Here is a 24,147-nt window from a genome sequence, read left to right as displayed (position 1 = left end):
TGTTAGTCTTCACTTTGTATAAAACAGTCTCGAATCGAAACCAAGTCTCGTGCGTTACGTGCGTGAAGCTAAACATCGGTGTCGAGCAGGTTTCGTTGTGATTTTTTCGATACACGATCACTCGTGGAAACGTTTCTGTTTGGAAATCCAACACAATTGAAAACTTGTCAAGTATAAAAACATCGGTCCTTTCAATATTCATTACGAGCTCATTGAGATATAAGTGGTGGCCATTTTCATCGAATAGAAACACGGAGACAATTATTTGTACGCAATGGAATCTAGAGTTGCTACTCAACACGCGATCTGATTTTATCATTTTCTCGAAGCACTGTTTAATAATTTAGTGCATTAATAACGCGTTTCTATTTAATATGATTCATAAATTTCTTTCTATTTACAATATTTGAAAACGACCACATATTTATTAAGTCTACGGGAAAATTCTAATCGTTCACCATACGATTATTTCAGGTCTGCAAGAAAGTCTTCCTCCATCAAGATGGGGAAGAAATTATTTAATTAAATTAAATATTAATACCTTTTGTTTATAAAACGGTGAGGATTTTCCAATGGGCCTAATACGAGCTTGTAACGAAGACTGAAGAAAAACTGACGTTTCTCGATTCTATGCATCGATTTAATCATTTGCGATGCTTGTTTTCCCCGCGGCCCGCGTTGGCGAACGATCCTCGTGTCGAAGATCGTTGGCCAATCGTGGATCCCTTTGACAGGATACACGCGGGGCCGTGGATCCTGATCCATGTAGAAATTGGAGAGAGATCGATCGTGAAAGGGAGTAATCTCCCCGAGTCAGGATCATCCACGTGGGTGTGATGTGTACCTTGATTGGACGAGTGTGAGGCTCACGATTGCGGTTGCGGTGTGTTGTGGTCTCGCTTGTCTCCCGCAGGAGTCGACGGCTTTATCACGGGCTTCTCCTCGTTTACCGGCGTGGGCGGGGCGTCCTTTCTTGGCGGCATCCTTTCGTTTATGGCGTCCAGACCCTTTGCCTCTGCGAACGAGGTGATTTTGTGGTTCGGCGAGAAGCCTTGGAGAGCTGGAAAAAAATAATCCCATATCAGTGAATACCATCTTAATCGCGTACCAGCACTGCCTCCCTTCTTGCAACTAAATAGGAATTGTCACACTCCATATAGAGAGTGTGTCTCATATCAGACAACTTTCAACTGACTCGATATATCTAATATTAGATGCAACTGCTGTTATATACTCGGATTGCATTCACGCGTTGTTATAATTATACATTTATTTATTTTTAACGCGTGCTGGTGACAAATTGTCAGCTACGAGTGGTGCTCCAAGTGGGTTAAATTTCGTTCGAATAATAGGCAACCGATAAGACCAACCGTGGTGATTTATTCGATCGAAATTTGGATTTTTACGAGTTACGAAATTTTATCCAGCTTCTCTTTGGGATTCCAAGATGCCCACCACTTGGGAAACCATTGATTTAAAGGGCAAGTTTGCCTTATTTGGACAGTTGCTCCGATATTTATGGCACGCGGTCGACTCTCGTGCTTGGAAGAACGGTTGATTTATCGCGCGGTAGAATTTAATTTTGAGCAGTTTGATGCAACATTAAGATCAAGTAGCTTTAATAGCTTTCCAACTCGAAGGATCGTTTATTTCAGTATTCTATACAGGGTGTTCGGCTACCTCTGGGGAAAATTTTAATGGGAGATTCTAGAGGTCAAAATAAGACGAAAATCAAGAATACTAATTTGCTGATGCCCCCATTAAAATTTTTCCCGGGGGTGGTCGAACACCCTGTATATTTATGACAGAATGTTTCATCGAAAAAATGGATCCCTGCGACGCTGAATCGGGCACGATTATTATTGACGTATTTCTACGTACTTTTGCCTGAATAAAGTTATGCAATGAAAACAAATGCGCCCGGATGAAATTTGAAACGATTGTAATCTGCAATGGGTAACCCAGATAAATTTAGATGAACTCACCGTTTTTTAGGGACGTCTTGCCACCAGATAACGCACCAAGTGGCAAAGCTCCGGTCGGTGTCAGTCCTTTCAGCTGCAACACGCTCTCGCTCTCCTCCCTGGAAGAAAACGTATCGCGAAAGGCGTGTTTAATCGAACGATAAAATAATAATAACAGTGTCACGGGTTCAGTGATACTAAAGTTGACCCACTGCTCGAGGCATTCGAGCCTAAGCGGCGTCCTTTTCGAAAAGCATCGCGACGTTTCGCGCGCGTTGAAGCTAATTTCATCAGGTCTGACGATGCACCGATACACACGACCATGGGGTTGGATCACACACTGACACTGTGTATAACGTGACCCCTTGATGCAGCTGACTGCCACAGAAACGTTGGAACGCTTTACCAAAAGGACCCGGTTCTATACCCGGGAGCCACAAACAGTATCAACAGAAACAGAATTAATTGCAGTACCTCGATTCGCAATGAGAATGATCGAAACCCTAAACTTGATTACTGTCTGCAAACAAAGTCGAATGGGACCGTACGAATTTCTTTTCTCGTAAAACACTTTGCTCTAGGCGATTACTAGAATAGCAAAGAAAATGGTGATGCTTTGAATCGTCAAACGCAGACTTTCACGACGTTTTGAACGGTATTTTAAATTTTAAAGAAAGGAGCTATATCGGTTTCGTTTTATTATAATTTATGTATCGTTTTCGAGGAGTTACGAACGCTCGGAATAACTTTGCTTTATAATAATCTTATACTTGGGAGAGTTTCCGGGAGGAAATAACGCGACTTTGGCGAACGGAAGTTTCGGTGAAACAGCAATAAAGGATAGTTTACTGACCGCAGGACGGAGAAGACGCGCGCCATCTTGCCAATGGCTCTGATCTTGTTTCTGATAACCTCCTTGCGTAGATTGGCTGCTGCACCTAGAAAATCGAGAGCGTCGAGTTAGAACAATCGGTTTTATCGAACGCTGAACAGACACTCCCCCAGTGATCGACGAAATCGCGAAGGCAATTCTAAACGATAAAGGATCAAACGCTACGGATACGCTAGGGCACTACCAACTGTTCAGCGTGAAATCTCTATTGGTTCGAGTAGCGAGTATATACCAAACGAAGTAACAACTTTAAATGATTCGTGATTATTGTCGAACTGGAACGCTAAAGATGGAATCGAACGATTCTTGTTGGCCTTTGCGAGATCGCGATCACGGATTCGTCCTACGATCCACGGTCGTAGGATGAATCGGTCTCGGTGGTAACTACGTTATTCATACCACAGCTTACCCGGTGATTATGTTATTAAAAAACTAAATAATAATAATCACTCGTTATTGTCGGGTCTCACGGCAAACAACAACGGCAAAACTACAGCCAAAAACTCGGTGCACGCGACGAGCGTGTGCGTATTAGTCTCGATGTACAGCGATCGACATTTTCTTTGGTCGTGTCTCGTTTCCGGTCGCGAGTCGACGGAAGTTTCTTTGCGTCAGACTTTGCGGTCAAACGTGGAAATATCGCACGACTCTCGGCAAAAGAAAACCGTCGACGTTCGGTGAATCGTCACTATTATCGTTTTTATCAATCGGACGTATTATTGCGTCGATACGAACTAGTCTTTGTTTGCTTCGAACCTCTCGACCATCCAATTTTGCTCCTCCCAATATGAAGTCGTTTCTTTTAAAACACGTTCTCTATAGAATTATTGCCATTACTTATAGAGGAATTGGATGGTCGAAAGAACGAACTTCGACTTGCTCGAATCGACTAACATAATATGTCCAAGTCTGATCAACATTTATACGAATCACTTCCATTGCTCTTATGTATATCTTTTATGTTACAATCGTTATTTCTTTTCCGCGTATTTTTGATCGACGTTCGCTGTTCTTCGGACGGAACTTTGAATAACGAAGCGAAACCGGAAGAGAGATAAAATTATACGAATTAACCGTTTTAACGACAATTGAAATTTAAAAAGAAATCTCGTAGGTTCCGTTCCGGGTTCCATCGAGATCAACTTCCGACGCGAACAGACGAAGAACGCGAGGAAATACCTTTTGTGTGCACCGGATGTCCCAGAAGTACGCGGTCAAAATGTAGGAAACGATACGAAAATGTTTTCTTTATTATTATTTTAGTTATCTATTTACATATTAAAGATACTAGACTGACAACAGATAAATTTGTTTTTAAGAACGTGGTTTTCTATTCATTTTGCGGTGAAACAAATTAGATACCATGTTGGCGATTGGATCAAACGCACTCCTCACAACAGTTCCTTTACGTACATTTTGCTGTTTCGTTTCGATCCGCCACATAAAAACCCATTATATAAAAAGATCAAACTAGAATCTTCGAGGAAATTCAGTTCAGAAACGTATCTAATTAAAAATTTTCCAACTTCTCTATCCACCAAGGGGTTCAGCGCGTCCATTCCAATCTGGACCGCAACACCGTTGACTCGTTTCACCACAAAATGACTTTGCAAATTCCTTAAGAGCATAGCAGACTGAAAACTTAAAACGTACAGAAACAACGCGAATACGAATACGATCGCGTGAGTTTTCGGGACACCATGTGCACACGTGTATCGTATATTTATATATGCATATAGAGAGAGTATGTGCACGAGGATAATAGCACAAGCTCATTGCATACAAAATGCACGCAGCTACGTACCGCGTGTGCGCGTGCACGTGTAAACGAAAAGCCGTGTAAACGTGCGTACGTGTAATATGCGTCTACGTGCAGGCCACCGGGCTGCATATCCGGGTGTGTGTGTATGTGTGTGTGTGTGTGTTAGAAGGGGGGCAGTGGGGGCGGGGGAGGTGTTTTGTTATGCAAAAACACGAGATGCAAGAGAAAGAGGTCGCATGCACATGCAGGGGCTGAGCGCGAGATACGTACGCACCATCGGTCACTGCGGCGCTTTACCGCTACTTGCCTACTTTCTCGTTCGTATTTTTTTTTACTCTTTCAGACCATTTTTTTATTTATGCGTTCTGTTCTATCCAGTGACCCACGCCTGCACGTCGCGATTACCCGCGACGCTCGATTTTTACTCGACTTTTACACGAATACACTGCGGTTCTCAGCAATTTTTTTTATACAGCAACACCTCGAAAACTGTTTCAATACGCTTCTGTCTCCGACGATTTCACGCAATTTAATTTAACGAAAGCTCTTTATATTTTACTATTCTGATAGAATTTAGCGTATCTTCAAAGATTTCTACAAAAACAGACAACTAGTAGAATCTTAGGACCGTAAGATACATACGTCTTTGACGATATTAAATGTTCTCGTGCTCGATGTTTTAAATGTTCATCCAAGCGCGTGATAAATTGTAAAAGAAAGGCGACACCTCGTTAAAATAAAGTTTGTCGAGTTACTTGGTACTCTTTGCTCGCGTTTATCGCGTTATATGGAAATGTAAAAATACATGGATGGTTTCGACAATGTTTTCTCGAATTTTTTCTCGAAGGTTGTAGAAGCCAAACTTGCTGAGAACCGAGCTGAAAACCAATCAAGATAAATATAAATCGTTTCTAAAGCGAACAGCCACGGGTCAAGGAGCTATAATAATCGATTAAATGCGAGAATAAAGAGCCTAAGGGACGACGTCTTGATCTTGCAGGGCAGAAAAAGGAAGCCTTTGGAATACTGGTCATATTTACCGGAACTCGCAGAGTTATTGGTCAGACTTTTGCTAATTATCGAAAGTGGGGGAGATTAGAGACAATTAGCTCGTGGGTCGCTTCTCGAGCAATTTTCGCGATCCTTTTTCGAATCGAAGGCAACCAAACTGATAAATTCGTGCTGCGTATCTTTCGCCGTCGAACAATGGACGTTCCGTACACGTCGGGCTTAAATTTTAATTTCAATGGACGTAACGTTATTAGTCGTACTAGTGGGGTGGTCTAACAATTCGGGTTTCTCGCTCTAAGGACATATCACACGGGTCGACGTACGTGAAAATATAGTTCCGGTGTCGTCGGGTTTCCGCTTCCCTAACCATTCGCGAGATAAATTTGCGGACGTCGGGGGTTGCGACGCTACAGCAAATTGGGCAATTCGTCACTTTCAGGGGAACGCAACGCTCGTTCTCGGTGCTTTGTTTAGAAATCTACGACGGAATCAGCGAACGAATCGACTCGTGGAACCGTTTCAAGGCTTTCCCATCGTTAACAACGAAGATCAGCGACAGGATCGAGCATTTTTTCGTTTGCAATCCTACCAATCTTCTAATAATCGAGTCGATTCTTTCGTTGACTCCATCGAAAAGTAACGATGGGATACGATTAAGCATCGATGATACTTAAATTTTGGATCAAGAGAACACTAACTAAGATTTAAAACGTTTATACATATTGAATAAACTATGCCTGTTTGTACGATATTATAATACTTGATACAATAATATAAAAATAAGAAACAAAATGCACGAGAAAACCCTTTATAATTGTAATATAAAATTGTACAAGATTGCAGCACAATATATTTAACGATATTTTAAACTGGTATCGATTCGGTATCGTTCCCATCACTACCGTGTCTCACTGATCCTATCAGTTTGAAATAAACGAACTCTAATCGACAAATACCGATAAATTCTTCTCAATCGTAATTAACCGACGCGATCGGGGCAGATGTGTCAATTCCGCGATGCGTTTTAATTTCACGCGAACGAGACGGCGGGACGAAATTTATTTTCTCGGCTATCCTGCGACGTGAATTTTTTCCTGAATCGAGGGAATTCCGTATCACCGATTTGCTCGAAGGAATTCAGCGAATTCGCCGCGCGAACGAATATTTATGGAATCCTTTCTTTTCTTGGATCTCCGACCACGCGGTTTCCGGAATATTAAACATTTCAATCTAGCAGGGGGTTTATTCGAACGTGATTTCCAGACGTTCGAATTGTTCGATAATTTAGTGAAATTAAAATCCTGAAAGGCGAAAGCACCAGCGGTGGACAATTGAAGAATTTTCATAATAGTGTCTCCATCCTATTTAAAAATTTTTATTCTATATTTGCTTCCCCAAAAATTGTCCGCCGTTGCTGCGATTCTCTCGATTCCCAGGAACATACAAATGAGCGACGAAAAGAATCCCGTGGGACGGAGGGGAAAAGGGAAATTCAGATTTTCGGCCGAGCGGGTGTATGTAAACACTTATCGATCATCCTTTGCATCCTGCGGTTCTCACGAGAAGGACGATGCGGCACATACAACGACGTACGTCACTACTAATTTATACAACAGATCAAGCCTTTGCTCTCTAGACATTTACGTGTCAGCGCATGATTACGCACTCGTGGCCTGTCGCAATGGCATTTTCGAACGCGTCGAGGTCTCAGCAATTTCCAGCGAAACGTCGATACAAACAAAAAATTCACACGAAATAATAGACGAAAAAAACGCTACCTCGATCTGTGAAAACGATTCTAAATGTTCGATGCATGCTCTTTATTAAACGATTGTACTAGGAGCCTGTACCCTGTCGATCGTGGAAGCTTTGCCAAGATCGCGAGACACCAGCACCGCCAGTGGAGAAACGATCAATCAAGCTCGCGTATGCGCAAGGTAGGTGCGCGGAAGGATTGTTCGAATTTCGAGGTTTGGTAACGCGATCGAAATAATTTGCAAACTCGACGATTCCGGGGTACTTTTGCACAACACTCGATTCGTCGATGAAACGAAGACTGTAGGAAGGTTCCTCGACGAAACTCGGTATTTAATCGTGGCGCCATTGCGACAGCCTTCTACCGAGCTAACATTTATCGTAAGGTGGTCGAGCCTGGCACCGAGTTCCAGAAACGAAGATCCATCGTTCAACGATTCTGGAGAATGAATCAGGCAGAATCACGGACTCGAAGCATCCGGGACTCGGAAGTTTCGACGGATCTGTGCTCAAAACATTGTTGCACAGGGCTACTAGTGCTCTATCGCTGTTTCAGAAGCGTTTCTAGGAGGCGCAGTTCGCCCTTCGAGCCGAAAAGAGACTCAAACTTGCCAAGAAAAATAGTTAAAAAAGGTTCTACCGATCTTCGAATCGCGTGAACCAGTAGAATAATCGAGATACATTTGTTTCTCGAGTGGTTGGTCGGCTCGAAGCGTCGAATTCAGAGTGAGTGAAAAATCGTTTTGAATACAGGTCGCGTTCTCCGAATGGATCTTCGTGTCTTTCGATTCCTTCGATGCTCTCTCACGCGGTTGTCGACGATAGGAAGTTTCGCGTACCCAATGGTACTTCCTTTTTACGTTTTACAAAAAATAAAAAAAAAACTCTATACAAAATGTCGACGCTTGAATTGTCCATACGAAGCGTTTTATTTTGACAAACGTCGAGCGTTTTCGAGAGGAACCATTGGGTGCTAGACGTGTTCCTATTTCGTTCTGCGTGATCGATTCGCGGAGGATCGGCTCGAGGAGACCTGACTGTCCCGGGGAAAACGGAAGATCGATCAGAAGCGTTCGTTTGGCAAGGCTTTGCAGTCTTCCATCATCGTCGAGGTTGGACCAAAAATTGTCATCTTCGATGGTGGATCTATTATCGCGAATTTTCAAGAATCCTCCATGCACCGACGCAGATTGACTTTGGCTACGAAGGAACGCGTAAATAGGCGAACAGATTACGAGCTTCCAGGTGAAGCTTCGCGAGGTCAGGTCTTCTCGAACGCCTGGATCTTCCGCGGTCGAGATCTATGCGCACTTTCAACAGAAATGAACTCACCGTACGCGATGGTAGGTGGGGTCGTATTCGGACCAGACCGTCGGGTTACCATCGGGTTACCATGGCGGCCATGGTGCCCATGGTCGGTTTACCGATGGTGAGCGTGGACGTAAGTAAAAGGACAGAAGTAACCAACAATGTGAGAGCAGCGTCAATGCGGCCGAAGAGAAGAGATAGAGAGTGGCGATGATGTATATACATATTTTTTTGATTTTCAATTTTTTTTTTCAATCAGTCGCACAGTCGGACAGTCCGACGTAGGAGATTCGAATCGTACGTTAGACAGATTTTGTTTGTTTTGGCAGTTTTAGTTTCGGATGGTTGATATAGTGGTGGTTGGTGATGGTTGGTTGGTTGGTGGTTGGCGAAGGTGGTTGTAGAATGTGGCGTAAAGAAAAGAACACATAGAACAGACAAGAAAAAGAGTGCACAGCGTAAGTGGCGTCCAAGTCAGAAGCGTGTGCGTTAGAATTTTTGGTAATTGTTGCGCAAGGCGGTCCTTGGACGCGTTTAAAAATTTATCAAAGAGGAACTGTTGTATTAATTTCTTGTTGTCGTAGAAAATATTTTATCATCGAGTCTCGGAGAAGCACGAAAACATAAGTATCGCGTACTAAGGAACGCCTTGTATTTCTTTCTCTCCCGTATAGGCTGGACCAAAGGTCGTGAGGTCACGTGGAAAAAAAGGACGATTAACCCCTTATACTTTTTTATACGTTTTTGAGAAGGACAACTTGAATAGATTGACTCCGTGACGAAATTCGATTTTCCACTTCGATTCGAGTCGGGACGAACGACCACCCATATTTGGCCCACCCTGTACGCAATGATTTTCAATTGCAAATCAGTATCTCCGAGGTCGAATCTACGGCGCAAAAGACGAAAAGAATGTTATATGGACCGTAGATCTTCCAGGCCCTGGTTCTCGAGTTACGACGAATCGAAGAAACTGTTCGCTGTGTCGCGCTACTGTGCGATTCTATGTTTTCTAAATGTGTTCTGTAACTTTAAGTATGGAACTTGGTTCTGTAAATCTAGCGTAAACGACTTTATTTGCTATACTGAAAAAATATATAGAGAAAATCTATTTATCTTTTCACCTGACATTCGTTTTAGAATAAAATATATTTCTTTTTATGGAAAAAGAGTCCAATTCTCGGAAAAAAATAAAATAAAAGAACAATTGTCAGTGCACGATCGAGCGACGATTCGATGATGGAATTTGTTTAGTCTTGATACTATATTTTATATAAATACTGTACCTCGACAAAAGTATCAGATTAAATTAGAACACCTCACAGCGAGCACCCTCTTTTAGGCCGCCATAATTCGAAAACTAAAACCTGTACAACCTGGGTTCATACAATATTTTTTTATGAATTTTCCCTCTAGATTCACCTCTCGAGGTACTCAAACGCAGTCAAGAACTTTGTACACAGTAGAACTTCCATCATCCGAGTGGTCTACTATCTGAACAAGTGAAATATTCATTCTTCTTCTCTCCAAAAACATGGTCAAACCTAATTATACCATTTAAATCGCTTATAATAGTCTAATCTACATATTAAGTCGGTATTCTACTGCAAAACTTTCTCCTAATTTTCAGACTGTTATGGCAGTCAGATTGGGACATGAAAGTCCAGGTGTGAGGTCTACTCGTATACCTCGTCGGTGATAATACTTTTAATAACAACGCTCGAACGTTTTCTGGTGTCAAAGAGCATTCGCGGCGCCGTTAAAAAACGTTCTCTCGATCAGAGGCGCAGAAAGAGCGTAAAACTCCATTGTTCTCGCGTTAATTCAGAAAATGGAAGTTCTTCTGCGCGTTTGCAGCTCGTTTGTCGAGGATATCCGGTGCGGGAACCGTCGTTCTCGTCGCCCGTAAATTTTTCCATCCAGGAATCCCCGATCGTTTCGCGCGAAAATAATTTCCCCCCAAGTACACGGTGCGTGAATCGAAACTGTTCGGGGGTCCAAAAAACATTCGTGCTTCGCAGAATGTCGAGCGAATTATTTCCATCAGCCCCGGGATACACGGCTGTTTCATCGGGGAACACGGTCGCGGTGCAAGTGGCCGCTGACACAGAAATATTCGGACCGCTGGCGTAATAATGGTAAACGCGGTCACGGAGTTTCCGGATTTTACGATTTCGCGGAAAACGCAGAGAAAGACAACACACAGAGATAGATAGATAGATAGATAGATAGATAGAGATAGATAGAGGCGTGCTTCAGCGGTATTCCGACGCGAAATTATCGGTCGAAGGATTTTTCGAACGCCGTGAACAAAATTATTCCGGAGATCCTCGATTAGGGCCGCAGATAAAACATGGACGATCGAGTTTCATTAGTCAATATTGAAAAGGTGGTCACTGAAAGCATAAGAAGGTGATTCGTTAGTGGGATACGTGGGCGGTCTGCGTTCTCGTAGACCCGGTGGCTGACCCCTCTTTTCGATCGACAAAATATTCGTTGAACGAATCTGGCGATCGACGCTCTTCTTGTCTTCGTCTTCCTTATAACTTTTGATATTCGAAAATCGTTCGTTTTTCCAAGATTGCTCACGGATCGCGGACGATGCAAATCTAGTCTACGAATCCAGTTGAATTTTCGATAATTTAGTACTTATTTTCGTGACTTGAGAATTAATTTTAGTTTCAGAGTGAAAAGTCAAAGTGTTAATAACACAGAGTTGAGATTAGTTTGAATAGAAAGAGACACCAGTTACAATCATATTTATGTACGCTTCTCGATCCCGTGGGTCGACGACAATTTTTATTTCAGCCGTGACTCGTCGACGATTAATTTATGCGCGTCGCGTCGCGAGATTAGATTTGCATTTCTCGATGGTGGCATCCATGGAAAAGGAAAAAAAAAAAATGCATCTTATCGGGAGGCAAGATAGATCGTTTCGACTTCCGATGGTACGCAGACCGCCCCTCGAGAACTTCGTGATTACTTTCAGCGCGTCAAACGATTTTTTTCTCTTCACATCTCGTTCTTTAAACTAAATCGCGACGGTATCTAAAACGAGGGGAAAGTAATCTCGATAGCACGAGTATCGGGAAGTCACGCCAGACATTCGAAACGTGTTCTCCGCGCGGTAATTAACCGCCACGCAGACGCTACCTGGAAAAACTGATTAAGAAAAACCTTTTGATTAATAAAAAATTGTCGGTCGATCGTGCGAGAGTCGCCCTGATTCTCGTTTCGACGCGCGCGCTAACGAGGTCTCTTTTCTCGACTCGAGACGAGATTAACGTTAACGTCGAGAGACGTTACGTATCGACATAATGTCCCAGGCGTTTGCTGCGAGATCAGGCGAACTCCCTGACGATCTCCGTGCGAAATACCGATCGATCAGTTCGATTAAGTTTAATCCTAGGATCTACTTGACACTAGCATGCGCGAACAAAATAACGCGTCGCCGCCGAAAGGAAAGGATCGGCCGCGACGCTTTTGAAAAATAGGCGAGTTCGTAAAAAGAACGCGAACGTAAAGAAGTAAAAAGTTGGTAGTAAAGTAACGTAAAACGATTAAGAAACGAGCAAACCAGGGAAGACAGTCGGAAACAGAGTTCAGGTGGCAACGTAACACCGAAGGACAAGCCCGCCGAGAGGAATTTCAGAGGGTACGAGACGGATGGGCAAAACTCTTATCCGAACGTAGTTCGTTGAATAAAAATAAAAATTTCGATCGAGTAAACGTCGCTGATAAATTTCTGTGTCATTCTTTCATCGACTATCGTTCGAATAAAATTTTGCCACAATTCTGGTACAAAGCATTCGTTCGTGTCGTTCGGGGCTTGTTTTACCGAGTTGTAAATAAACAAATTGATGTCGCGTCTCCCAGGGATTCCACGTACAAAAATAAGTCGAAAACGCGGAACGAAATTTTCTCTTAGGATGCTTCGTTTCCGAGGAAATTAATTTGGAACGTTCGCGGGACACGCGTAAGTAGAAATGGCGGATAATAAGTCAGACGCGCTCAGAAGCATCGTAGGCAACCATGTTTTCGACTTAGAATCGCATCGTGCTCGGTTGTATCGCGTCCTGGGATAGAATGCTGTATGTAGAATTTAGCATTTTTCCAGATTATGAGATTTCGGTACCCCCTGTACACCCCTCTCAGGGGCCCTGCTAAGGGAGCAGTGGTTGTATGAAAGAAACGACGAAGACACGATATATATGTCGAATGTCGACGCGACGATGGGTGTAACGGGTGTTTGACGATCATCAGGAACAAGGTACAGTGTTCTTGGGTGTATGATTCTCTTGCTACGGGGTTGCTGATACTAAATGCAATCTCTCTAGGAAGACACGTGTGGTTGTTTCGGCTGGCGTTCGGATCACGGGAGGACGAGGGTGATTAATTTCTTCGTTCGATCGGTTCTCCTGTGCAAAACACGCGCGACGAACAGGAGGTTTCAAGCAAATTGGAATGCGTGGAAATTTCAAAACATAAGGAATACCAATTGCTTTTTAACACGATCCAAGGCAAACTTGTTTGCAAGGCTTCTTCGTTTCAACATCTTGGCTGGCTCGTTTTTGGGAATAAATATTTTCAATTTTAATTTAGCGATTCCAGTAATTGGTCTAGACTATAGAAAAATACGTTAACAAAATTAATTTTACTTTAACGTCCAAGTACTCGATTTGGTACGAACGATTCAGACTTGGATGGTCGTTTTGAAGCTACCTGGACACCTCTGTCAGCAATAAACAACGAATTTCCAACCGAATTTGCGCTCGATCGCACCGAGTAATCGGTTACTGCTAATTTTCATTTCGATTTTGAAAAACTATCGCGCAGAACGATAGGAAAAATTGATTCGAAATCGTACGCTGTGCAAAATGGACGAAAAACGGTACAAAATGGCGGCCCTATGTTCGATGCACAAGACACAAGGTATCCCATGCATCGAAGCTTGGATTGCCAAACGCTTTCACCTCGTCTCCTTTCACGCGAACGCAGCCACGGGGAAAAGCGTGCAAGGGCTGAAAAGGGGAGCACGGGTGGTTGTCGTGGGAGGATTCGGAGAGGATCGGTGGTCGAATCGCTAGTCGAAACGTCGTTCTGTCCGAAGATGTCGCGTTGGCCTCGCGATTGGAGGAACGCGAACTGGAACGTCGCAGTCTATTTGAACGAACGAGAAAGGGTAAATAGAAATAATAAAAATACACATAGAAAAGGGAGGTGTAAAAGTTCCAAGGCGACTGAAAGGTAGGAAAGTGGCTCGACGCCATTGGCTGTTTTCTTTGCTCCTGGGCTGTGCGGGAAACATCTCTGGCGAGGCAACGACCATTACGATTCACCCGGTTTCTATCTTCGAAAGAGTTTACACGGTTCCTCGGAATTTAATGGCTCGATCTTTGATTTCGATTCGAGCCAAGTTGTTCGTCTAAATGAAATTCATCCTTTCCAAAAAACGACGAATGAAAATTTTGTTTCGTACGATCTCTCGAAAATGGAGTTCGAATGTGACGACGCTGGGGGTGGTAATCGCGGCGCGAGGACGCCGAAAGAGTAACAGTTTGATCCGACAACGGGGTTGAAAGGATGCCCCTGGCGTTCGAACATGGGGGGGTTGTGATCGATGCATCGCGGCCTTCCTCTGGTAATCTCAGGGAAACCCGGTGCGTTCGATCGATCCGGACACGTTTTCCCCGGGAGAGAGAAACGCACACCGCGGAAAGACAGAGTCGACGTTGGCTCTCGGGACCGACAGTGGAAAACAATCGACCGGCTACCCTGGCCTGTTCGCGGTGGAAGATTAACCGTGTTTCGCCCGGATTACCCGTACATCCGTCAACGCCTGATCCGTGGATTGTTCATAGAGAAACGTATTGTCGTTGGTCGGCCATCGATCGCAGGGAATACGAGCGTCCCCGCACCTAATTCGGGGGTTTTCCCCAGCCGACCCGACCGATCGGCCCCCGAGAGCTTCACGAAACTCGAGAAAGAGGATCGCGTTTCGTAATTGGTTTTCGATGAGTTCGATCGACGCGCCAACTCGATTACCGCAACTTCCGCCCGGGAGAAACAACTTTTCCAGACGCCTTTTACTTTCGCGACGCGCGAACAAAACGCGCTTTAATCTCTTTACGATCACGTAAGTCTGATTTTAATAAACGATATTTGTTTAATCTAACGTTCCAAGGGACGACGATATTTGTTTTCCATCAAATTATACATTTTGATGCAACCAAAACTTGGAAACAAATCCAATAAAGAAAACTGATCTTTCTTGGTTGACCCAAAAAATTTTAGCGTTAGGGGGTTAAACATTTTCCATTAATTTTTAATCGGTTTAACCATCGTATACATTTTCCAGACATCGTTATTCTACGTTGCAATATTATATTTGTTCTTACGATATTGTTATATAAATGGAAACTAAATTTGAGAGATCTACCTACGAGAAGAGTAAACTCAAATTAAACAAGAAATTCTAAATACATGTGCAATGTTTGAACCGACTAAAATTAATACTTATCAAATTTCTACGACCATGCATTATCCAAATTATCCTTTCGTAATTACTGGGGAGGGGGATGCTTTCTACCGAGTTTTAGTTGAAACGCGCTTCGCTCGCATGAAATATTCACGAAGCACCTCCTCTTTCTCCCCGATTTTGATGAAACTTTGCAAGTTCGCAGCCCGGTCGTACATAAAGGATGTGTACATTTTTCTAACCGCGACAGTTAAAAATTTAGAGTACTCTCTAAATTTCCACCTCTCGAGAAGAATGTTTTTCAATCAAATTCGATATTCGAAAAACCAATCGTTGTTCTACTCGCTGGACGCGATCAGACGGGCGGCCAGAGTCGCGATGGGTGTCGGATGCGCCATTTTATGCTGACGTCGAGCAACGCTACGTTGGCCAAGCTGTTTGGAGTCGCGGTATCCTCGAACGGGTTCGTAAAACGCGCGAATAAAAGAAACTGCTCTCGAAACTGCTGGACCACGGTTACTTAAAGCCCTAGCTTCAAAGCTGTAACTCTCGGGAACCTTTTTAATCTAAATGGAAAAGTAGTAACGCGCCACCGGAGAGAGACCTCGGGCCAATTAAAAGCACCGTTTAGTTTCGAGAATAAAAAGTTTACATTTGCTGGCGATATATTTCAAATACTGCCACTGTTGGAACCGAGAGAAACGTGCTCGAGGTGTTTCCGTCCGTCGTAAATTTTGAATGAATTATTCGATTGGTCTCGCGATACGCGAAGATCTATCCTCCGATGGTTGCGTTCAATCGTCACGACTCTCGCCACAGGACGCAGAGACGCTATTTGCCCGAGGTTCTATCTCGTTGGAGTACCAGTTGGTCGATCTGGCCGCCACTGACAGAGCCGTCGGTCAATGGGCAGCGAAAACCAGGCGGGGATCGGAGGCGCGAAACGAGGAGAGGAGATGGAGTTTTTGACGAGGGTGACTGGTGAGCGATCGTGTTAAACGCAGCGTGTCAGTAGATACGAGGGGTGGGGTGGGGGGTGGCGGTGGTAAACCAGGCGTTAAAAAGAAAAAAAACAGGCGATCGAACGAAACAGAACGTTGTAACACAAAGGGGCAAAACCAAGTAAAAGAACACAAAACGAAAGACAGAAAAAGAGAACACCCGTTAAGGAGAGCGTATTCTCCGATTAATCGTGATCTCAATTCAAAGACTCAACGGTTACAGAACACGCGCAAAAAGGAACAAGAAGTAGATGAACAAGTAGACATTGTATATACACAGGGTGTCCCGCTCGAGCCATTCAATCGTCCTCTATAGTTGCAACGACGCGAAACGACGCGCCAAAAGGTTGAATACGATCGAATTTACTTTTCCCTTTCCAACGCGAACCACCGGGTTTCTTTCGTTTCGCGAGCTGCTAGCGCGATATGACGTTAAAACGACGTTGAAAAATTAGAAATAAAATCGAGTTCGACGAGGGAACGACACGACCGTCACGTTTCTCAGATTCTGGACTGGGAGATTTACCAGAAAACACGAAAGAAAGTTCGACGTTGGCTTCGATCTTAACGTTTGTTATCGGGGGAGCCCGAAGAATTTATTTCAGAAATCGATAGAGGAATTTTAATATTTGTAGGGACTATCGGTTGAAGAATTTCCCTGGAAAATCGTTTTTGAAATTCTTCCAACGCGAGACAGTTCGTATCGTGGCAACGGAGAGAGTAAATCGGGCCTGTTTCGAGTCGGACACCTCGCGTACACGTATACATGAAGTCATGTAAGTAGTTATACAGGAACAAAGAGACAAAACAAGTGAGAAAACTATGGCCTGCGCGGAACGTTCGTCGCGAGGCCGTTCTGCTGGCGTCGGCTCGTTCCTTTGCTTTTCTACCTCTCCGTCTGGTTCTGGGGACTCCCATCGAGAATCATTCGAGCGTCTCTTCTCTATCTTACGAAATCGAGATTCGGAACGGCCCGCGAAGTTGCGAATCGTTGCTCGTCGATCGATGGCGTTTCGCGAACGACATCGAAGATCGACGAACGAAGGAGAATTGTACAGCAGAACGGACCACGTGGACGTGTTCGCGCGCGTACGAGAAAGAAAACACAGAAAACACGATTCAAAAGTTACTTTCGTACGTATATGTATACATGCACTGCGTCATATATACATATAGCAGGCGCGACGCGAGCGCAGAGAGGCACCCGCGTCGATCACTATGCGGATTTAAAACTCTGATGGGTTACTTGTGGCTTGTTCAAAATAAAAAAATAGAAACTCTTGCGTCAAGTAAGTCGTCGGCTCTCTCGGGGACTTACCATTCTTTTTTTGGACAACGACTTTGGCTGCGACTTTACGGGGAGTTGCGTATGCCGAACAACGGAGTTTTGAGTGGTAGTAGTAGTAGTAGTAGTAGTAGTAGTAGTAGTAGTAGTAGTAGTAGTAGTAGTAGAAGTAGTAGTAGTAGAAGTAGTAGAGGTAGTAGTAGCATAGTGTCGTGCCGAGATAGGAGGAGTCCAAGGCCAGTGTGATTGATACAAATATAATAGAGAAGGAGTACGATAAAAGACAGTCAGTGCAACTTCTGTGGGCTTGAGGGGGGTGGGTTTTCTTTTTTAGGGGCGAGTACCTAGTTGGGGGGCTGAGGGGTGGTGTGGTCCCGCGGCGATTCGCGAAATCAACGATCAGGGGCAGAAATGGAGAGTGGATCTATCGTTTCTTTCGCGACTCGCGTGACACTGTGGGCTTCTTTGGAGGCATTTTGGGGGTTGGTTTCTGGACCGTTTCCGCGGACCCACGGGGGTGGTTGCTTCCCAAACGATTGGTCCTTTCCATCTTCGATGCAACGATATTTTTTTTAATCAGACTTTCGCTTCTTTGAATTTTCTTCTTCTCTGTTGCCTGATATTTAACCCCGAGACGTTAACGTAAACAAATTGAGTAATATAGCTTCGGTTTCATTTTCGCAAAGTTTGATGTGACGTTTTTATAAGGACCATCCCACCGAGGGTCGAGGAAACGTTCGTCGCGCGCGCTGAAACGGATCCGTGAGCGTGTATCGAGGGTAAGGGTCGCTACACCGAAGAAACGGAATAAAAAAGTACAGTGCAGAAGAGTACAAGTGGGCCAAGTGGGCTTGGGATGGACGTGACACGAGAGAAAGTAAAATTGACTTCGGAAACTCGGACAATGGTAGACACACACGCACGCACAACACACACAGTCGAGCGGAATAAATCGGAGAAACGAAAGTAAATACAGAGATATATTCTGAAATAACACCGAGAGTAATGTTGCGACCGGTCTGACGTCGAGTCGCGTGGAATCGACGTCGGGCCGATCGTTGCATGCGTGATTCACGTGTCCGCGGTATCCAAGATGGCGTCGAAGGCGTTTTTACTCTGTATTTTATATTCGTTCGCGTCGATCAAGCCAGAATAGAATCGAGTCTTTCGTGTTTTCGAACGCTAGGCACTTGGGTATACTGGGCGCCATCTTGACACGCGCCGAACGAAGGTGAAAAAATATATCTTCTATGTACTATGATCGCAACGATGCAGAAAATGAGTCTACCGGTGACAACGTCAAGAATTCAGGCCGTGTGCCATCGAAGTACGAAAAGTATACGTATATTTATAAATACAATGTGTTATAGATATATGGATTCAGTCGAGGAGAGAAAACAAAGATATAAATGTAGAAGGGATGAAATAAAGAGCTATAATAAGACACAGAGACGGAGAGGAAATAATAAAAAAATTAGAAACAATCCGCTCGTACCTCGATGCGAGTACGAAACACGAAAACATGGACGAAAGACAGTGAGAATGTGAGAGAAATGGAAAAACGCGCCGTGTGATTCGATCGTGTGTGACAAAGAAAAGAGTATGAGTAGGGTGTAAATTATTATCTATATTTTTTTGTTTTTTCGTTCCCCGCTCGAGATTTGGGAAAATTAACGTACGGAGAGAAACGAACGAAAGAGGTGAAAAAAAGAAATCGAATCAATACAAGAGAGAAACTCGACACATTGACACTATCTATGAAACAGCTTAAAGAAAAATAGAAATCAATGATAATCAATGAAGCTCTTAATAATGTGACGATTAGAAGAGTCGAGTGGCGCTTCTTACCATCTGTCCGTGCAGCGGGTGAAAATGGAAACAGAAAGAGAATTGAAAATCTTCCTGCGATGTTCGAGACATTTCGGGACTTTTTGGGACGCTTTTTTTTTCTTTTTCAATGTTTAATTCCGGGAGGGTCGAGGGGTCGGCGGGTCTTTGGAGTCTCGTCGAACGCGCGTACGCGGGATTCCGTCGATTTTTTCCCCGTAATTTCCCGAGAAAGGCGTGAAAATTTTGAAAGAGGCGCGCGAATGGTGAACGACTCGAGAGAAATTTAGGATATTCGCGGATCGAGGCGTGGCTGCAAAGCTGACGCGCGAAATAATTTCGAAAGCAAGGTCGAAATTTAATTAGAAATTCGAGTTTAATTCAACGACAAATTAATTATTATCGCGTCGAGCGTTACGAGGAACAAAACGAGAGCACGTCTTTGCGAAATTTCGGCTCATGGAATAGTTTGTTTCGCGAGATTTCCGAGTTGAAACTAGAAATGTCCGGCAGACGATCGTCTGTTTCGTAAATTTCTTACGGAAGAATTTAAATTCGAATTCCTCGATACGACTTTCTACCCGAGAATCGAGTTCAGCCGGTCGATGATCTTCGTTCGAGCGCCCGTGTAATTTGTTTGCTTGTCAGACAACCCGACGCCGCGGAACGTAATTTAATTTCCAAAGGGGAAAGGACGTTCCTCGCGTCGATGAAACAAAACAGAGATCGGAAACGAAACGAAAAAGTTTACGGAATGGACGCAATCCCGATTCGTCGTCCGGATCTTTGCAGCCACGCGATCGATCTTCCTCTTTCGAGCGAACGCGACGATTCAAAAACTCCCTGGCACGCGATTAATGTAAGTTTCCGGGTCGTTAAATTGACCGTGAGTTTCTTTTTGGATGGAGAATCGAATCCTCGCGTTCGCGTACAACGTGAATCGATTGATTCGTCTTAAACTAAATATGTAATACCTGGGGAACGGTTGCTGTATCTTATCGATCTTTTGGGGGCGAAAACAAATTTCAGAAACGTGGAGACTCTCGATGGTGACTTGTTGTATCAAAGATATATGTTCTAAAATGATATTTAGACATAAACAGTCTAATACTTTTTAATATCAGTTGGAAAACTAAAGTTAGAATATGTTCGATGCCATTTAATTTTGATCACAACTGCTGCTAAATAAAATTCTCTTAGACGGGTTTCTGGAATTTATTTTCGTTCAGAAACGATCAACGAGAAAGAAATGGCTTTCCCTGGGCGTTACATATGGCCTCTCTTAAATCGTGTCTAGAGCAGGTTCGACATCGCTGAGAAAAATAAGTATCGAAGGCTAAGACACGTGTGAAAAATAAAGGCTGACGATTTGGTTGGTCTCAATCTCCATATAATATATTGTAACGTTTTGACCCGTACACTTTGGGTAATCTCTAGAAATTAAACAGTAAAACGGTTGAATTTTGCTTTTTCCAGACGAAATCCCAAAACTCGATGGTCGAAAAGTTATAATAACGAGCTCGATTAAGTTAGAAAAGTGGAAGTACCGGTTCAAAAATTTTTACCGTACTGCCTATCGCGAAAAAAATAATGATTATCGACGAGAGCTTGGCAACAAAATTCAAAAAGCATCGATCAAGTACTCGGACGCAAGCATCAAAGGTACACAGAAAAAGAACACTCTGATCACGATGTAAGAGGGACCAGTCGATTTGAAGGGGTTGAAAAAAAAAAAATTAAAGAAAGAAAGTAGAATCTCTGTAAGAAATTTGATCGTATTATAGAAGAACGACGAGAGTGAAGTAACAGTGAACATTACCTTCTTCCAGCCCGTCGTCGCCGTCGCTCATAAGCTCGTCGTCCGAGCAGATGTTCAGCACGTTCACCAGCATCTCCGTGACTGCAACACGAAATCAGAAATATGACTTATCTGTACATTTGTTCTTTACTGAAACTTGCGTTATTGGTACGTTAGAATATTACTGAATACTGTAATTAATGATGAGGGTGTTAAGTAACTCACCTTTTTCACCTACAAACGGGAGAGACCACGTGAAAACGTCCATGAAGTTGGGTAGCCAGTAAGGATGTGGCGAACAGTTGAACTGCCTGATGTTCATCACGTTGTTTTCGTACTTCAGCACGGCTGCCTGCGATCAGAATCAAATATCCTTATTATCCTAAGATCGTTTGCAATTTTTTAAAAATTCGACGTACATTATTTAATATTTTTTTTCATTTTATAATCGTGAACGAGAAATCCAAGGATCTGCTATTTCTTCCAACAAGGTATCACGATAACACAATATTCGAAGAGATTAAAATATTCGCGAGACTATGATATTATATGTAAACTACAGGTATAAAATGTTTTATGGTAAATTTTCTATGTTTGCAAAGAATAAATAAAATTCGTTAGACCTTTGCTCACCTTGTTATTATAAACGTCGAGATAGTTGGGCGCGCTGAAGATGGTAATTAGCGATGGGAAGCCCGTTACCTGGGATTTCCGGTACATACGATACCCTGCATCCTGCGCCTCGTGTGCCCTTATAATGCTGAGAAGGTTGTTGTTCTGCAGAAAGTCGCAGCACGCCGCGTAACTGCGAAAATAACCGACGAGGCTCGATTAGTTTTCGCGAACGCGTGCTACGTATTCGCGAACAACGCTCGGAATCCTCTCGGATCGAGTGGCTTCCGGTGTTGGTTGCGTTTCTTCCCGAGTAACGCTCGAATTAATTTAAATTCAACGTAATATCAGGCCACGTTCGTTCGACCTTCAATTGAACAGATGAGAGATTTAGTAGATGTAGAAATTTATTTTGGTCACAGTGGTTTCCCTTAAATTCGGGAATCCCCGAGTTGCTTGGAAGCCAACGATAGGGGATGCTTTCTGTCGAAACGTCGCGAAGGCCAGCGAGAAATTACGGAGTCGAATGGCAAAGTGCAGTCGCGAAATGGCGAGATACGCTCGTAACGTTCAAGAGATCTTTTGCCAATGCGCCCGCTGGCCTAGTAGCAATTCCGTAATGGTCGCTATGCTATAAAGAAAATGCTCGGGACGCCTTGCCGCCCTTCTTTCATCCACCGTCCCGTGAAGACGGACTCGTAAAACCCTCAGCGAGAACTGTCTACCCCTGGTACGGCTCTCCAAACCTTTTTTATTACTTCCTCGTAAACGCAGTGACCTCCATTCCGAAACCAGGGGTTGCGGGCAACCCCGATGGGAGCGTTTCAACGTTCAAGGGTCTCGTATCGATTCTTACGTTTTAACGCGCGCTCTGGCAATCGAACGTCCACGTGCTCCAAAACATTAACACCTTCCTACTTAAGGGGGTCCTTCTACCGTAAACCGCCAAACAATTCGATTTTTTCTTTTTTTTTGCATTTCCTTGAAGGATATACAGGGTGTTCGGCCACTCCTGGGAAAAATTTTAATGGGAGATTCTAGAGGCCAAAATAAGACGAAAATCAAGATGCAAGAAGTTGCATAGTTTCTTTATAAAAAAATACCAAAGTTTTACAGTAGAAGACCTCCTTAATTTTATAACCTTGTTAAAATTACTTTCCTTGGACGTTTCGATTTGAGAATTGAAAGTCCTGACAATAAAAGTTTACGACCAAAGCGTTTATGAATTAATAGATCGACCACTGTTTTATAACAGAAAGATTCGTTTGCCTGTCGCTCCGCTGCTCGAAAATTAACAAAGGAGGAGCTCGCATCGATAAATCCGCGTCCTCGTCGTTGATACAAACGACAAAATGTTTTACTCGCAACATTCCATATTTGCGTGAATTGATTTGTCCCATTGAATACGCGTCCCTGTCACGGCACATCAACCCGGCCATTAACGTTTCGCGTCACTGGGAAACAGAGAAACATTTTATTCGAATAATATATAACCAAGAAGACCAACGAGCAGCAATTTGTTCGTGACGTTTATTCGATCGGACGATTAAACATCCAATAGAAAACGTTTTCGTTTCTTTTTGCTCGACGCGTCCGGCGAAACTAAATGAAAAGACGCGCGGGATTATTCAGCTATTAACGCTGGAATTTGCGGAACGCGTCAAGTTGATTAATTTTTAGCAATATCGAGTTTTATCGACGCAACGATACGAAATCCTAATTAGCGTTAAAATAAATATTGAATATATTACGGAATAATAACTGACGTTGAGGTTCTTTAGGGTTGAACAGAAAGTAAATATATTTGTTTGGAACGGGTGAAATTTTATCACTGTATATTCTTAAAAATTTGCTTGTACTTCGCTTGAGTTTGTTTTCATAAAAATTCAAGTGCAAAAGCCTTTTTATTTTGTACCCGGATAAGAACAGTGCATGCCACTCTTGCGATGAATTTTTCGCTTTCACGTAGTAATAAGGTTGTAGGAATCGAATGGCGTCAGGACTTTCGGGCCGCCCTGTTTCGGGGGTTTACGAAATCCGACGTGAAACGCGAGAGGCTTTGTCGGGGAAGATAGCTCGCTTGCTTTCGATTCCACGCAACAGAAACTATCTGTCGGCCGTCAAATTCAATACGGAGCAATCGCGCCGTGGGAAAATATTGCGCGCGTTTTATCGCGTCGTCCCGACACGATGATTTATCGTTCGCTCGGTATACACTGGAAACGCATTTAATTTTAGCTGAAAGCAGCCTCAAGACGCCGTCGAGATACACGGCGAATTTTAACGGGAAAATTATTGCCTTCTCCCCCTGAACGCAAAACGCGAGACAAATTTACGTTGTCGCGCGCGATAGATCGGAAAATAGAATTAAAAAAAAAAATGTTGGAAAAGGTTACGGAACTTTCAGATATCTGTTTGATATCTTGAATACTGTATATTCTTAAAAATTTCCTT

At 43.4% G+C, this 24,147-nt stretch overlaps 1 protein-coding gene across 4 annotated transcripts in view; it reads right to left on the bottom strand.

Moving 5' to 3' along the window:
• The window catches only part of LOC143345830 (uncharacterized), a 94,615-nt gene that overhangs the window by 6,614 nt on the left and 63,854 nt on the right, over nt 1-24,147 (bottom strand). For 2 of the 4 annotated variants that reach the window (XR_013080323.1, XM_076773324.1), the window contains exons 7-13: nt 21,715-21,886; nt 21,307-21,433; nt 21,103-21,183; nt 17,490-17,522; nt 2,818-2,902; nt 1,986-2,083; nt 845-1,060 (exon numbers count right to left, since the gene is read on the bottom strand). Coding sequence is in view for 3 of the 4 variants with exons in the window: in XM_076773324.1 (XP_076629439.1) it covers nt 867-1,060; nt 1,986-2,083; nt 2,818-2,902; nt 17,490-17,522; nt 21,103-21,183; nt 21,307-21,433; nt 21,715-21,886 (790 nt within the window). In the remaining variant the exon portion in view is untranslated. The remainder of the gene's footprint in view (nt 1-844; nt 1,061-1,985; nt 2,084-2,817; nt 2,903-17,489; nt 17,523-21,102; nt 21,184-21,306; nt 21,434-21,714; nt 21,887-24,147) is intronic. The other 2 variants (XM_076773327.1, XM_076773325.1) reach the window with 2 other exon arrangements.

The sequence above is a fragment of the Colletes latitarsis genome, chromosome 9 (assembly GCF_051014445.1).
Source record: "Colletes latitarsis isolate SP2378_abdomen chromosome 9, iyColLati1, whole genome shotgun sequence".
Lineage (NCBI taxonomy): Eukaryota > Metazoa > Arthropoda > Insecta > Hymenoptera > Colletidae > Colletes > Colletes latitarsis.
The sequence above is the reverse complement of the archived record's forward strand: the minus strand, read 5'-3'. Positions and strand labels throughout refer to the sequence as shown.